At 42.3% G+C, this 16,880-nt stretch overlaps 2 protein-coding genes across 3 annotated transcripts; both read left to right on the top strand.

The window, feature by feature from the left end:
* Positions 1–8,057: 8,057 nt before the first annotated feature.
* LOC100822516 (subtilisin-like protease SBT3.4) lies at positions 8,058–9,529 on the top strand. Its single transcript, XM_010240664.2, has 3 exons — positions 8,058–8,358; positions 8,480–8,574; positions 9,194–9,529. The coding sequence occupies exons 1-3, from the start codon at positions 8,165–8,167 to the stop codon at positions 9,256–9,258; spliced, it is 354 nt and encodes a 117-aa protein (XP_010238966.1). The 5' UTR covers positions 8,058–8,164; the 3' UTR covers positions 9,259–9,529.
* A 2,369-nt stretch (positions 9,530–11,898) lies between these two features.
* On the top strand, positions 11,899–16,132 carry LOC100822204 (TLD domain-containing protein 2). 2 transcript variants are annotated; one of them, XR_002964841.1, is made up of 8 exons: positions 11,899–12,097; positions 13,374–13,825; positions 13,944–14,016; positions 14,151–14,231; positions 14,345–14,408; positions 14,897–14,974; positions 15,059–15,143; positions 15,870–16,132. XR_002964841.1 is itself a non-coding variant. In XM_003563140.3 (8 exons), the coding sequence occupies exons 1-8, from the start codon at positions 12,005–12,007 to the stop codon at positions 15,900–15,902; spliced, it is 969 nt and encodes a 322-aa protein (XP_003563188.1). In that variant the 5' UTR covers positions 11,899–12,004; the 3' UTR covers positions 15,903–16,132. The 2 variants fall into 2 exon arrangements, 1 of the variants encoding a protein (XP_003563188.1); XM_003563140.3 differs by having other exon boundaries at positions 14,887–14,974.
* The last annotated feature ends 748 nt before the right edge of the window (positions 16,133–16,880 follow it).

Here is a 16,880-nt window from a genome sequence, read left to right as displayed (position 1 = left end):
TCCTTCATATCAAATTCGCTATTTAACTGTGCCTTTAGTTTCACAATATCAGCCTTGTCCTTTGCAGCAATCAACATATCATCAACATATAGGAGCAAGTAGATAGGAGAACTATTAGTTGTCTTTAAATAAACACAACTATCATAGTCTGATCTTCTGAAACCCTGAGAGATCATAAAGGGGTCAAACCTCTTGTACCATTGTCTTGGTGATTGCTTCAAACCATAAAGAGATTTCTTTAACTTGCAAACAAAATTCTCCTTTCTCGGAACGACAAAACCTTCCGGTTGCTCCATATAAATGTCCTCTTCGAGCTCCCCATGTAAGAATGCAGTTTTCACATCTATTTGCTCAAGCTCATAATCATGCATAGCCACAATGCTGAGTAAAGTATGAATAGAACTGTGCTTGACAACAGGGGAAAAGACATCTGTAAAATCAATACCAGGGATTTGGCTGTAACCTTTTGCAACGAGCCTTACTTTGTACCTGACCTCTTCGGTCGGGGTAACGCCCTCCTTTTTCTTGAAAATCCACTTGCAACGGATAGGCTTCTTCTCACTTGGCAACTTGGCCGACTCCCAAGTACCATTTTTCTCAAGAGATTCCATCTCATCATGCATGGCAGTCATCCATTTATTCGAATCAACAGAAGTGACAGCCTCTGAATAAGTTGAAGGTTCAGCATTACCTTCAATTTCTTCCGCCACGCTCAAAGCATATGCAACAACGTTGCATTCTTCAATCAACCTCCTGGGTCGAACAATATTTCTTTTAGTCCTATCAACTGCAATGGACCATTGTGGTGGCTGCACAACATTGGGAGCTTCCTGAACATTTCCCTCTTCAATTTCTTTTGTAGACCCTGAATCAATAACATGCTCCACCTGCACACTTGTATTGTGTGACTTTATAATAGGAACATCAGTATATGGCTTATCAGGTAACATAGCAGACTCATCAAAAGTAACACTTCTGCTAACCACTACCTTTCTAGTTTCAGGATTCCACGGCTTGTAGCCTTTCACACCAGGCTTAAAACCAAGGAAAATGCACTTGGCAGCTCTAGGCTCCAATTTACCATTATTAAGATGAGCATAAGCAGGGCAACCAAATATTTTCAAATCTGAATAATCCGCTGGAGAACCAGACCATAACTCAATGGGAGTTTTCTTTCCAATAGCAAGGTTAGGTGACCGATTGATTAAGTGACAAGCAGTGGAAGCGGCTTCTGCCCAAAAACTTCTAGATAATCCAGAACTTGACAACATGCAACACACCTTCTCCATGATGGTTCTATTCATGCGTTCGGCCACACCATTTTGTTGAGGGGTACCTGGGACAGTGTAATGTCTGAAAATTCCCTCTGACTTGCACAAAGCATCAAATTCTCTAGAACAAAATTCCAAACCATTATCAGTACGCAGCTTCTTGATATATTTGCCAGTCTGTCTTTCAATCATAATCTTCCACTCCTTAAATGCATTGAAAACATCCGATTTGTGCTTCAAGAAATATGCCCAAACTCTTCTCGAGTAGTCATCAATGATGGTCAACATATAACCAGCACCTCCAAGTGAAGGAACGCGGGACTCACCCCACAAATCTAAGTGAACGTACTCCAAAATGTCTTTGCTAGAATGAGTTCTTGTGCCAAACTTCACTCTAGTTTGCTTGCCGAAGACACAATGTTCACAAAATTTCAACTTGTCGATGCATTTACCATCAAGTAAGCCTCTTTTGCATAACTCCATCATTCCAGTTTCACTCATATGGCCAAGACGCATATGCCAAAGACTAGTAGCATCCGAATCGGATAATTTAGGTGAAACAACTGTAGCATTACCAGTAATTGTCGTACCTCGAAGGTGGTAAAGATTTGCAGCCTTCATATCACCTTTCATCACAACAAGAGAACCTTTTGTGACCTTGACGATCCCATCTCCACCTGAATATTTGTACCCTTTATTATCAAGAGTACTCAAAGAGATAAGATTTTTCTTCAAACTCGGAATGTGGCGAACATCCGATAAAGTTCTGATAGTGCCATCAAACATCTTGATTTGAACGGTGCCAATTCTTGCATGGAGAATCATCGCCCATCAACACAGAACCATTTGGCATAGCTTCATATGTTGCAAACCACTCGTGGTGCAGAGTCATGTGGAAAGTACATGCCGTATCAAGAATCCAAACATCTCTTATTTTGGAATCACCGGTAAAGACAACGAGAACATCACCATCAGAATCTTGTTTGCTAACAACGGTGGCTCGGGCATCATCCTCTTGTTTGAATTTGCCATTCCTTTTCTCCCTATTCTCATGGGTCCGATCAACAGATTTCTTTTTTTGCAAATCCATTCAGTGCATCATCATAATTGGCTTGCGCCAAGAACGTCCGCATCTTGACTTGCCGTAAGGAAAATATTGTGTCACGATCCAGCAGCGGAAGGTCGTACTTCATGGATGCAGATTAAACTGTATGCATAAAGTAGTACAAGCCGGAAACAATCCTTGATCGAATTAATTTGCAGGAAAAAAAACTGAATAAATAGCAACTGATAAAACCCGGAGTGTTCGTAGTAATTTAGACGAGAACTTTGAGCAGCACTTCACGTGCTACTAGTCCTGCTGCAGCCTTGGAACTTGCAGCGAACTATTGAGTTTTCCTGCTCATGGACCGCCTCACGCACCGAGATGACTTGCGCCTGAGACTTGGTCAGATTGCTGTGCGTGGTCTGCTGGATGTGAATCCGAAGCCCAGCAGCAAACCAAATCAGGGACTGCGTCTTCGATTCGGCGATGGGCAGCAGCGGAACGGAAAATAATTCCCGTCAGTCTCGTCTCTCGAAACCGACACCGGCAAGACCTGAAACTCGGCGAAAGACAGCTTCCGGTGTGCGATCCTTCGCACGTGTAGATTTAATCTTAGGAACGTGGTTCTTATACCACTTGTTACGAAAATAGAGATTAAACTAGAAACGAGAGACACGAATTTAATGTGGAAATCCTTGCGGGAAAAACCACGGATGCACGAAGGCGCACCTTCACTATGTTGGAGTATTACAAACACGTCTTTAGGTGCGACTACATGAGGTATATATAACGGGCAATAAACATGAGTTCTAATAGGAAAAGGAAAACGAGTTCAACTCGTATACCAACACAAAGACCAAATCTATCCTGCTACGTCTAGCAAGAGTTGGTAACGGATTCGGATCATATTTCAACACATATTGAGGGTGCTTGCTTCAAGAAGTAGCAGCCCCATGTACGCAGCTCTTCTACAAGCCACTTTTGCTTGATTCTACTTTGACTTCTCCCTTTGTGTTTCTTACTAAGCAGGAGATTAACCGTTGTCGTGTGTGAGAGCACGGACACCGGGAGTGAAGACACCCCCTTTTAGTTTAGGTAGGGTGGGTGCGAGAGCACTTCGAACCTCGCTGGTAAGGACCTCTTGACTCCGTTGATTTACCCAGGTTCGGGCCATCCGGATGTGTAACATCCTACGTCCTGATTTGAGTTATATTGATGTGTGTGGTTGGTCCGGGAAGATTACAGTGGAAGGCTTCAGCGGCCGGCTCAAGCTATGCTCGCGGTGGCGGGTGCAGGAGGGAGAAGAGATGCTACTTTACTCCGGCGGTCGGAAATCTAACCCTTTTCATACCCTGAACCTCCTATGCCCGGTCTATCCTGGATGCCAACCTTCTTACTCAGGAAGCCATGGGCCTCCTTTTATAGTATAAGGAGAACACCAGAGTGGCAGACAAGATCACATGCCGGGCATGTTGCTACAGGAGAAACATTCTCGCTACAAGATGAATATAAAGTTGTCCACCTTCGCTGCAGCTCTGTCCAAAGGGAAGTGTACCGGCTTGGGGCACAGCGGGTCTTCAGGCCCTGTCGTGGTGATCCTAAACACCACGAATCATAGTCTAGGATGAACCGACAAAACCAAGGTCAACTTATTACCACATGTAACTGTTCTGTCTGTGCACACTTGTGCCCAGGACTCCACTTCTCCACACAAGTGAAACACAACGCTTTAACTCACTTGTATGCTCTCAGAGTGTTCAACTTATCACCCGACAAGCGAGCCCTTGAACTATCATTACCACATCTATCTTCAGAAGATGAGACTAGAACACTTTTGCTTCCATTGCACAACGCAGGGAAACCAGTCAACACAGATTTAGGAGAAGACTTGGCTCAATTTGAGGGATCCTATGACGATTTGCCCTGTGCTTCAAGATTTCCAACACCTCCTGAATGATTGTCAAGAAACCAGCAATATCCAAATCTTGCGGCCTCTGAATAATTACTACAATTCTAATCTCATCCCACGACACATCAATGAAAGTAGTGGTTAAGATCTCATGATCATTGACAAAATTATGAGTTAACATTTGGTGCATCAAGTTGTTAAAAGTCTATATGTACCAGAACTATCTATACCACCTACGAATAAGGGAGTGAAACTGATTTCTACCAAATCTCTCACACACAAAATCACATAACTCTCCCCAACTCATAGACTCAACCTTGTGCCGAACTGACTGCAGCCACTAAGCAGCTGAACTAGCGAAGTACAAGGTAGCAAAATACTTCCAATAAAACTCATCAATTTGACAGATTCTAAAATATTTCTCACAATTACGTTTCCACCGCTTAGGACTATACCCATCAAGCCTCTCCCGAGTCAAAATCCAACACTCTTCCAACAGGTTTAGAGTTCATAGGGGTTGAGACCATACCATTGCTTGGAGGCTCAATTTGAGGCCCCCGATTTTCCAGATGCTGGTGGTGCCCATCTGAGCCTGCATGTCCGCTTGCGGCACCTCTCATATATGTATCTGACGGTCCGGTGAGCAATGGTAGCAAGTTGTTGCTGAGATCCAGTACGCCATGGCCTGATTTGGTGGAGATGGCAAGGATATGTCCATCGGTCAGGCTCCGGTCAAGATGACTGAGCTGGAACGAGAGATGGTCCACGGTCTTCGTCAAATCCGACAATAGCGTCTTATCGGGCTTCGATCAACTCCACTTGCACTCCCTGGATCGCATCCAATTTGTTGGTGAGTTCTACCACCGCCGTTTCCCGTCTCTTCTCCGCCTCCATCATGAAATCAAACATCTGCTTCATTTTGAGATTGTCAGCCATCTTTCCCGATCTGCTCGCTCCGAATCCCCACCTACTCGTCTTTGGTACACCGGAGTGTTTTGCGTCGAATCCGCTATGGGATCCTACACCATTCGCTGAGAATTACGGTCGGTCCAGAGAAATTGAGCGGAAATCCCTTGGATAGGAATAGCTTTGTTACCACTTGTTAGTACCTTCAATACTACTATCGGATTATAGGTGGATACAAGGGACGAAGTAGTGGATTACAAGGGAACAAGTCTTGGAGAAATAGCAGGGGATGAGATACATAAGCAAGAGATGGGGAAACTAGAGTTTGCCGGATTCGCTCAATTCTTCGATGCCTCAACAGAAAGATGTCCTTCTCCTTTAAGTAGCTACAGAGTCCACTCTGGGCCAGCACGCCGACGCGAAGGTACTCGCGCTCGCTTGGCCCTCTTAGCTGGACTGACCGCCACACTCGGCCCAAGCCCATATGCGGCCTCACTCTGTTCGCCCCTTGTGCTCATTTTCATATGAGCACTGCACCCCATCCGGCACAAAGCCTGGATTTAGGTTTGTAACATGGCGGAGCAGTGATGCCTGCCGCGCCCGCTGGTTGACCGAGGACACCAGCGAGGTGGAAGATCCCGTCCGCCCTTTGTTGCTCCGGCACGACGCGCTGCTCCTCCGGCAGATTGCAACCAGGAGTTTCCCGCACGCCCCTCTGCAACCAGTGACATCCCTAGACGGCATCCTGCTATGGCGAGTGTGGGAGAGTATGGCTGGGGAGGTTTTGATGGGTAGGGGCGGCCTCAGGAGTAGCACGAGAGCGACCCCGGAGACTAGGTTTTCAGCTATCGATGGTAGTATTTGTTTCATTGACTATTTGCTCTTCAAACCCCTTGTCCGAGGATACAAACAAATAATCAAACAGGAACTTGAGACTAAATTACTGCTCCCTCTGTTTTGAAATACCTCTGTAATTAGGTTTGTCTTAAATCAAACATTGTCAACTTTGACCGAGTTTCTAGATGAAAACATTACATATACAACACCAAGCTAGTATCATTAGGACTATTATCAAGTATATTTTCATATGGCATTTATTTGGCGTTACATATGTTGGTATTTCTTATAAATTCGGTCAAAGTTGACAAAGTTTGACTTAGGACAACCTCATGTGTATAAACATTAAGAAACATAAAGAGTATGCACCAAGATATTATATTGACATCGGATAATCCTAAGGCGCCATTAGTATGAGACTATTTTAGCTGTAAGGTTCAAGATCGATGACTTGACTTTTGAAGGGATACCATTTGAAAACCGAAGTAATTAAAGATGAATCGTGTTCAAGGCAGCCATGATGCAAGAACGTACGTATGTTTGAGATTCCACATTAAAACCGGCAAGCAGGGGACCCCTGCCATATCCTGATCATTTTTATCATGTACTAGAACGGATGGATCATGTGTGTACCTTAATAGTTGAGCACATGCTCCTCAAACACTGCTGAGAAGCGCCTGGCCATGCAAGGGAGGCAAAAGAGGACGCCTACGGTTTCAGTCTATGTACGTAGCAGAACACAGGAAATGGCGAAATTATTCATTTGATCATTTCTCTGTCGGGAATCTTGCTTTAATTGAAGTTAGGCAAACGTAACAAACATCCAAATATGTGATACGGGTAATGGTATTCTTAGTTACAGGTAAAACAAACTTTTGCTCGCATCTACAATTTGGTGGACCCGCACATTTTATTTTTGCATAGGCATACACAATTTTTTTCACGTCTTCGTATCCAAGTGTAAAACTTCCCACCGATGTTTCTCAGCCATTGGATATGGTGTGTGCTTTAAGATTTGAAACGAATGATGAGAAAAGAGAAATAAAATAGATATTAATCCAACAGTTCTGATTTGTCAACTTAAATTTAACCCTTTTGCTTAAACATCAGGCAACTTAGAAATAGCCGCACCTTTTGTTTTTTTCAGAAAGCCCAGATAGAACACCATGCAAGGCAGTTTGGTAGTTGGTACACCACTTGGGCTCCAGGATTTTAAAAAACATGAATTCAGGACACATGGATATAAACTTTTCAAACATTCAGTTTTTTTTATATATAACTGACTATAACAATCCAAATGAAATACATACCTCCCAAAATTTAACCTTCTGAAGATTTTAGGGTATATTAAAAAGGCGGCGTATCCGGTGAAAACCCTCATTCGGTGCAAACTTCATAAAAACCATGTTTAAAAGTTTTAAAACAATTCTACAAAAATAACATATGTTGGAAGTGTGATGTTCTACACACCTGTAAATTTTCAAGTTCGAGTCAAAATCATTTGAAAGGAATTAAAAAGAGAAATTTACAATGAATAGTGTCAAACATTGAAAGATCACTATTCATGCAGAATTTGTTTTTTTCGCTGCTACCAAACGCCATTGAATTTGGACTTGAAATTTTACAAATATATAAAACATCACTTTTGTAACATATGTAATTGTTTTGAGAATTTTTTGAACTTTTTTTTATGGAGAATTTGCACCGTGAAGGTGGTTTTCACCAGATACTTCACCTATTAAAAGTACAATGCCTGTATTTCTGGGTATAAACATTAAATACACATATTTCAGGTTACGTCTCAAATATATCTAAAGTAATTCAAATGTAAATATTTTTAAAAAAATTATGTTTTCCAATTGGCATATGTACCAAAAGTAATAACTTTCAAAAACAATATTTAGATTTGCTTTCTATTTATACATTCGAAAAGCGTGCGTCGGGCAGTCTGGATTGCAACCAAAAAATTAGCCCAGCACATAAGCTTTAAATTTTTCACAAAGCCGAGACGCAACGAAAATACTCCAAGCGGTGGGCGACTGACGTCTCTCACCCAAAAGGAACACGCCAGGGTTATAAAAGCAACCACCTCCCCCTCGCTTCCTTCCCGCCACAAACAAGAAACATACCCGGTGTCAAAGAAAAAGAAAACAAGAAACACACCCACTGCCACCAGCACTCTGTTCGTCGTCGAAGATGAGGCACGCGAGCGCCACAGCGGCGGTCGCCCTTGCCTTGGCCCTCGTCCTCGCCGTCGCTGCCGCGTCCAGGGAGAAGAAGCACCTCGCCGATGCCACCGCCTGCGTGTACGTCGTGATGGTGAAGCCCCCCGCCGGCGGCGTCGACATCACGGCGTACCATATTGACATCCTCGCCACAGTGCTCGGCAGGTATAAATAACTCTACGAGCATTAGTTTTTCCAACTTCTGGTGTCGAATGAACTACTACTGCAGATTCCATGCAGTCTGTCGAATACTACTCTCTAATTTGTTGATTCTCCGAGCGAGCAGGGACAAGGCGAAGGAGGCGTTGGTCTACAGCTACAAGAGCGCCCTCAGTGGGTTCGCAGCGAAGCTCACGCCGGCGCAGGTCGCCGTGCTACAGAGTAAGTTACTACCTACGAGTCTTTTGCTGCTCTGCCCTCCAACTTTAATTAAAACTTTCCATACGAGTCAAACCTCGCCCAATGTGCAACCGAATCTTCTCTTCATGGCCGCGTTGATTTTCTTGGTTTGCTTTACCAGTAAATCTTACCCACGGTCTTCACACGATCATATAATCGATGCACGGTTGAGAGTCAACTAAGGCAAACCCTGTCCTTTCTTTAGACCAAGTAGAGGTAATTTCAGTCAGACCTGTTGTCAGTGCCGACGTTCAATGCTAGCCGTTGAATCTGAACGGTTAATAATACAGTACTCCATAGAGTCCTTCGGTGTATAACTTGACCAAGACTAGTTTTTCTTACATACAGATCACCTTGCTTCTTTGTCAAGAAGACAAGCAAAACTTTCTGTCCAACTCTGTTATCAAAATGATTAAATTTTCGGTCGGTCATGAAATAAATGCAGTTATTACCATGATATAGTTAACATTCTTTTTGAGAAGTAGTAGTTAACAATATCACCTGTGCTTTCTGTTGGCGCATGCATGTACATGACAACATGGCAATGTCTTTCAAAACTCACACAACTTTGTGTTTGTTCTTTTCTCTCCACCTTTTTCAGAGCACCCTAACGTCATCCAGGCGCTACCTGATAAGCAGTACTCCCTTCACGACAACCTCAACTGAACAAGAGCACTTGCTTGTCCTACAGGAGGAGTTATCTGCAGTTCAGTGTTTGAGTATGGAACAACAAAAACAAGGATCTAATCCGATCCTTGGTGGTCTTTTACTGCATACTTCAACTAGATAATATATAGCCAGTGTAGCGTGCGAAGTAATTTATCAATGTTTTACTTGTACACTCGAAACCCAAAACTCTCTGCATATACTGATCGAAAAGAAATACTGTTGGCAGGTTTATCCTCCGTGTTTGAGTAAATTTCACTGTTTACCTTTACTTTGGTGTCCAAGTGTAGGTTTATCCTACAAAAAGATTTATTTACTCCCCTAGTCACACTGCTCCAAATTCCACCCATTTACTAGTTTTCGGCGTCGTAGCACATGGGCGGAACCTGCAAGCTGAAATGAAGGTCACATCGTAACAAATTACAGAAATCCAGTTAAATCTTGAGAAACAAACCATATTATGGCAACATTTTAACTACAAGTTGAGTGATAGTTGTTCCAATGAGTTGCGGACCGGGGTATCTAAGTCAACGAAACTGATTCAAAGGTTCAGATTCATCAATACTAATAGGCAAAAGGACTAGTATTTTCGGTACAATGGCAAAATAGGAACAATATCCAAACAAACCACACACAAAAGGAAGGATATTTTGGGGACACACCGACGAATGCCCGGCAAGGAGTTCAAGAACGACGATCGATTTGGCGTTGCAGTGCTTGTTCTGGGTTTTCTTGTTGGTAGATTAAATTCGTTTGTTCAAGTTGCCCTAGAAAGGAACTTGAGAAAAAGTCTATTCGTTTGGCATCCATCATTTGGGTATAGAATTGTAGAATATATTTTGAATTCTAAAAAACAATTTGTTTGGTTGGCACGGAATTAGCCACAGGAATTCAATCTCAAATTCCATGAAATCACACTATAACTAGCCTCAATTCCTCTCTAAAAGTTATCATTTCTCTAGAATTGTTTCTCACTCTTCAATTCCATGTGGTAGACAAACATGATTTTTCAACCCGAAATTCAAATTCAATCAAATGAAATCCAATTTGATTTCATTTCATTTTGATCAAATGAAATGAATTCTTGGTTCTCAGGAGAGTAGCCGCCTCTGTAGAAATATCTCGGAGATGCACCATCGGCCGGCCGGCAACGGCGGCAACGGCTTGCCGATGACGGTGGCCAATCCCTCTCTAAATCTTTAGGTAATGGAGCTCGGGATGGTAATACGCGGACTGGAAGGCAGTGAATCGGGACAAAATTATTATATGGAATTCCTGGAATATCCAGCTCTGAGCTGTTGATTTAGCGTAATACTACTCCTCCCTCCTCTCAGGCACTGGTAAATTGTACCGTAAAGGAGCTCATGTAAGACATGTGCCTGTGCTGTACTGGAATGAAAATTCTGCAATGACACAAAGTGAGAAATATCTTAAAAACAAGATGTAATATAATATATTGCAAAAGTAACCGACAGGTTGGGTTGCACGTTGCATAGAGGCTTGTGTATGATGAGCATGACGTTTTGGGGCAGCGGCCTTTTGCGCGAAGCGGTGGCGTGACGACGCAACGTGCATCAGAGGCAGAAGAAGCGAGCCAAGTGCGGGGCGGTGGCCTCGGCCGGCGTCGTCACAACTCACTACTCGCTAGTCGCTACACTACACTGCTGAGGAGGGGAGGGCGAAGCGGTGCGCGCCGTGTATGGGTGCTGACGGGAGGTGGCCGCCGACGATAGGAGTAAGGCCGACCTTTGCCGTCCAACGGGTGTCTGATCTTGACGTCCAGCTAGTGTCTGAGTGTGTGCGCGCGTGCTTCGGATTGAAGTCCACGTGTGCTACAATTTTGGGTTTTATTTGTTTTTATTAATAGATTAGAATAGTATATTGTTCGGTTCAGTTCTTCGCGTATGCTAGTATTCGTAGCTAGCTGATTCCTCCGATTCTAAATTCTTGTCGTGATTTTAGTACAAATTTGAACTAAAACCACGACAAGAATTTAGGATCAGAGGAAATAGTTTTGTTGTTCATTTTCGATTTTGACTCTATTCATTGTAGTTTTGACACTATTCATTGTAAATTTCTTTTTTAAATTTCTCCCAAATGTTTTCGATTTTGAACTTGAAATTTTGCAGGTTTGTAGAATATCACAGTCCCAACATATGGTATTTGTTTAGAACTTTTTTAAAACTTCTAAACGTGTTTTTTATGGAGTTTGCACTGAATGAGGGTTTTCACCGGATACTTTGCCTTAAATTGATGTATGAACTTGTTCTATTGTATGTGATCCGCTGTTTATGAACTTGAACGCGCGAAACGATCTGTGTTTAAATTACTGTTCTGTTCAGTTTATGTTTCGGTATCTGTTTTAACGCCTTCGGATGTGAGTTCAGTTCAACCGAACTCGCGTAGTCTGGATCGCTCCAGTTAGATAACTGCTGCTAGGGCCTAGAGTTGCTCTAACGTAAAGTCCGATGGCACAATCACACGATGAATCCAGAAACCATATCGATCTTCGTTCCGAATTTGACCAATCATATTGACCTCTCGCGTTTCTGCCCGATGACGAAACCGATCGGTAGAGGCATCATGAGATCTCAGGTAACTAGAACTGTGCCGTGCCGGCGTGCCCGTGCATCTTTGCCAAACGTGCCTAACTTGACGCGCGGACCAACCACACAAAACTTTCCCTTGGCCTCCTCCGCTCTCCTCTCCTCGTCGCGAAATCCTCCTCGCCCCACCAACCAAGGCAATGCAGGCTTGGAAGGAAAAGGTAGCCGACAGGCTCGCCCGCCTCCTCGCCGACTCCCCTCCCTCCCCCGCCTCCGCCGCCGTCGAGCCACAGGTGAGCGTCTGAGATCCAGCCGCCCCCGCCCCCGCACCCCGTCACATTGCGTTCGATGTCTGTTCTGTTATTTTTTTTTTCTTTCGATTTGATGGTTGGTGAGGCCTGTGGCCATGATCTTGTGTGATCTCTTGGTTGGATAGAAAGGGTTCGCGTCCCGGGGGTCACCGGAACCCGGAAAGTCGGGAGCTTGGAAGCTCACGGATCTTAGATTGGTGCCCTGGGCCAAAGGCGCCGCCTTGGAGGCAGAGAAGTGAATCATTTAGAAACATTTTATTTTTGTCGGGAATGTTTGCCATTGCTGATGTGCCGAATCGTGGTTTGCCTTTGCCATTGACAAACATTGGTTTGCCGGCTTGTCGCTGTATTGAGAACGCGGCGCAGGTCGAGTTCCTGAACATAGATGGACTCTCAGACCAATGATCACGCCCCAATGGTTGCTAGCCATGCCTGCTCTCTTAGGAACTCTAGGTACCACTTCCTTTGTCCCTTGCAAAAAAAAAAAAATCATTTGTTCCACATAAAAAATTCTTGTAGGCTTCCAATCCTGTAAACCACGAATTTTCCTTTGTTCTGAATGGGACAGGGTGATTTCGAGTGTGTACTGAGGCTGAGTAAATGATGGAACTTTCCTTGCAGCTGTGATACATCAGCCATTCCTATTGCATTGATGCGCCCTGTCTGATATTGGGACAGCTGATAGTTCATGCTCAGTATTGAGGAGAAATTCTAAATGCTGTTTTTCACCTTCAAAATGAAAAGTAGTGGTTTCTACCATATTTAAGAATATGGTCAGGATCTTCAGCACTGCACACCTAGGTAATGCCAGGAATGATATGGAAAATGTTGCAACAGATACATAATGTGCAATATGACCAAACAACAGACCAACAGCTTTGGTCCATGCAGACATTTTTAAATTTGCCTGGTTTGTGCAAGCTTAAACCTTGTTCAAGGAACCTAAGCATTGGTACCTCTACCTCAGCTATCTTCACTTGTGGGAAGTGCCTTGTTCAATTTTTACATTCTAGCATATGTGGCTTACCATCATTGCCTATCTTCAAGTTGAATGGATGCTAGGGACATAAACTTTAGCGAATAGACTAGCCTGGAGTTAACAGAGTTTCTGGTTTAAAGAAGACAACCGAACTATACATTAAACTAAAATCAGATCATTGAACTCTAGAACTGTTTCCCATGTGCCCTAAAGTTAAGTTTTAATAGTCCATCTCTCACTTTTTGATGTTCCACTATTCTAATGAATTGTGTTCTTCAGGAAACACCCTTTCCAGCAGAGCATTCTACTTTTACCAACAAAGGATCGTTATCATCTTATGTGATGTCCCTTCTACCAAACTCAAACTTGGGACAAGAAAATAGTTCACCTTGTTCAGGAAGTATGAGACCATTACCTCCTGAATCACTTCCTAAGCGATGGAGAGGGAATGATTTCTCGTGGAAAGATCGGCCGCTGGAATTGAGCGAGGAGTCTGGTTCTGAAAGTGACAGAGATGAAAGGACTGGGAGTTCTAATAACAACCAGATCCTTCAATCCCATAGGTCCGGGGATAACCAAAATGGAAACGAGGAAACGTCAACATCAGATTGCATAGGCGCTGTTTATTATTTAACTGAAAAGTCTACATTTGTATCCCCAGAACTGTTTGGGTTCTTTCAGTCTTCTCTCCCTGGGACCTTAAAGGGATGCCACTGGGTATTGCTCTATAGGTAAACTGCTTAATCAGCATGCCATGGTTCCAAACTTTTCTTCGTCTCGGAATTTGCATTGTAATCAGCTGCCTTTTAATTTTTTGGTTCCTTCTTAATTTTGGCAAATGAAGTGCAGCACTTGGAAGCATGGAATATCTCTAAGAACGCTTCTTCGCAGAACTGAGAATCTTCAGGGTCCGTGCCTATTGGTACGTCCAACTATCTACCTGCATTTACCGTTTTGAGGTGTTTTTACTCATGACATTTTTGTTATGCTACGCTGCTTATTTCTAAATGTTGTGCTAACTTCTGAAGATATTTCTTGACCCTCCTGTTTGATTAGATTGTAGGAGATATGCAAGGGGCTGTCTTTGGTGGACTATTGAATGGTCCTTTGAGACCTACAGAGAAAAGGAAATACCAGGTCAGCCATGTTGGAAACTTGCATGAATAAAGCAGACATCTGTATTGACATACATGCCCCTTAGTTTCTTGCCAATTTTTGTAGTAATCTTACTTATAATCCTGGTGGAGCAGGGAACAAATCAGACATTTGTATTCACGACTATTTATGGTGAACCCAGACTTTTCAGACCAACTGGTACGTATTGATCGTGCAATAAACAAGTGAGAACATGTTACACATTTTATTTTCTGTCATTCACATACCTTTTTTTTCGTGCACCCATTATACATACCTGTGGTCATCTAAGACTATTGAATTGTGTCATATGTGTGTCAGCCGTTACAGTTATAACATTACCTACACATTTTGCAGGATGCAAATTTAGGTGATCCATTGTTTAGAATGTTGATGGTAGGAGAAAATGAGGGTAGTCATGTCACATGCTGATAGGTTATACTTTATGTTGAAAATTGTGGCAAAACAGTTTCATAATGTATTAGGTAGCATGAAATTTATTATTTAATAGGCATGAGATGATATTTGAGTACTGCTTGAATTTTTTTTATAGTACTCCAGTTCACTGGTAAACCGTTTATAGTTAATTAACACAAAGAAAATTAAAGTTTGTTTCTGTTTTTGTTTATACAAAGAGCTTATTTTGATGCATATCCAGGTGCAAACAGGTACTATTATTTGTGCCTGAAAGATACTTTAGCATTTGGAGGTGGTGGAAACTTTGCACTGCGCCTTGATGAAGATCTGTAAGTTTTATATGTTGGAATATACCTTTCCTCATTTGCTGTGGAAAAAATATTCTTAGCATGATTTTTGATTTTGCTTAATAGGATACATGGAACAAGTGGCTCATGTGAGACATTTGGGAACTCATGTTTGGCGCATGGACCGGAGTTTGAACTAAAGAATGTCGAGGTAACAATTTTTGTTTCTTGTCAGTCCATTTTATTGATGTGTGTGTGCTTGTCATGTTAGCTCATGAATATGGCATTTAGGAAATGCACACATGCTAAAGGTTCCTGCTTTAATAGTTTGTGTTATCCTGAGAAATGTGAATCCCTTTGGACTCTTTTCACAAGTCAATCCTTTTTTTTAACCTCAGCATTTTCAGGCGCTACTTTTTAACATTTATTGTCATAACATATTCATAACTTCGCATTGCAAATATTTGGGAATTATTTCTATCGCAACTCTACCTAAGACATTATAAGTTTCATGTGGATCCATATGGATATTCAACAATAGGAAGTTTACATGCATGCTGTGATAACGTGAATAAAGTAATATGTATGTCTTCTTTAGATGGGCCTGATTCTCACACGTTTTCCTCTGTTACTTTTGCACTATCGTGTATTCCCTCTGAATCCATAAAAAGTGTCCTCCACTTAGTCTTAGTACAAAATGCGCGGACTTTTTATGGATCGGAGGGAGTACATATTTAAGTTGATTTCTTCACTAAAAAACAGACTCCATATTTAAGTTGATAGACTCCCTCCGATCCATATTACTTGTCTCAAATTTGCACAAATATGGATGTATCTATGTTTAAAAAGAGTCTAGATACATGTAATATTTCGACAGATAATTCCGACCGGAGGGAGTAATATTTTTGTATGCACACTGACATTTTCTTTTCTGTAGCTGTGGGGCTTCTCCCATTCACGGAGTCGTTGATGATGGCTATCAAATTCATGTTTACTGTGTTCAATTATACTTGTTCTTTGTAACATTATTGTTTCTCATTTATTAACTTCATTATGTTCTACTAGTATATGTATAAATATGTGTCCTTGGAGGCCAGAACTGCAATTCCGAATCAAAGAATACTTCTGCAACAACAGCATGTTCTGTATATGTACTATTAATATACCATGTGGAATGTTGATTCTGCTGCTTCTTTTTAATGCTCGTGGATAGTCATGGTTGGCCTGGAGATTCTGAAGCTGAACGACGTTGACAGTGGTAACGAAGTTTAAGTGCCAGTTAGTGCTAGACTTTTCTGTAGTATATGTGATCACTATCTCCACCGCCCCCTTTCCCCTCAAATATGTCATCGATACAAGGTGCAACGCATCTAAGTTATCCACGCATGTAGGGAAGACAACTCCAGGTACCAGCATGCTAATGCCTAGCAAGGATATTACAACAACTACCACTACTAAGCCTTTTGTCCCAAGCAAGTTGGGGTAGGCTAGATATGAAACCCAAACAGAAATTTGTGGAAAATAAAAGAAAAAACAAAAATAAAGAAATAATCAAGGTTCAGAAAATTGTGGAAAATATCTTGCCTAGCAAAGATATTGAGCGAGAGATTTGGTGTCCACGGCATGAGTTTCGAAACATGAAAGTTCTTTTGGATTCAGTCATTCTCCTATGACCACCAATGTATGGGCAAAATAGTTTGTGGATTGGAGACCCAGTGTCGGTGAACGGTAATGCGATGTCGGTCTTCAAACTTTCCAAACAAATTTGCAAGGAAGTAACAGATGCGATGTCACATTTTTGGTGGGACGATGACGATGATCATAGAAGAATCCATTGGATGGCTTGGTGGAAGATGTGTGTCCAAAAATTTAAAGGCGGTATGGGCTTTCGTGATTTATTTTGCTTCAACTTAGCTTTGCTTGCGAAGCAATGTTGGCGGCTGATTAC

Source organism: Brachypodium distachyon, chromosome 1 (assembly GCF_000005505.3).
Source record: "Brachypodium distachyon strain Bd21 chromosome 1, Brachypodium_distachyon_v3.0, whole genome shotgun sequence".
Lineage (NCBI taxonomy): Eukaryota > Viridiplantae > Streptophyta > Magnoliopsida > Poales > Poaceae > Brachypodium > Brachypodium distachyon.
Note: the sequence above shows the minus strand (reverse complement) of the source record. Positions and strands in the feature narration are given on the sequence as shown.

Bases quoted from the DNA above. Each gene is read 5' to 3' on its own strand.
- LOC100822204 (XM_003563140.3), top strand. From the start codon at position 12,005: ATGCAGGCTTGGAAGGAAAAGGTAGCCGACAGGCTCGCCCGCCTCCTC. The intron at 14,017-14,150 runs GTACGTCCAACT...CTGTTTGATTAG, and splicing joins TTCAGGGTCCGTGCCTATTG to ATTGTAGGAGATATGCAAGG. The intron at 14,232-14,344 runs GTCAGCCATGTT...CTGGTGGAGCAG, and splicing joins CAGAGAAAAGGAAATACCAG to GGAACAAATCAGACATTTGT.
- LOC100822516 (XM_010240664.2), top strand. From the start codon at position 8,165: ATGAGGCACGCGAGCGCCACAGCGGCGGTCGCCCTTGCCTTGGCCCTC. The intron at 8,359-8,479 runs GTATAAATAACT...CCGAGCGAGCAG, and splicing joins CTCGCCACAGTGCTCGGCAG to GGACAAGGCGAAGGAGGCGT. The intron at 8,575-9,193 runs GTAAGTTACTAC...CACCTTTTTCAG, and splicing joins GCAGGTCGCCGTGCTACAGA to AGCACCCTAACGTCATCCAG.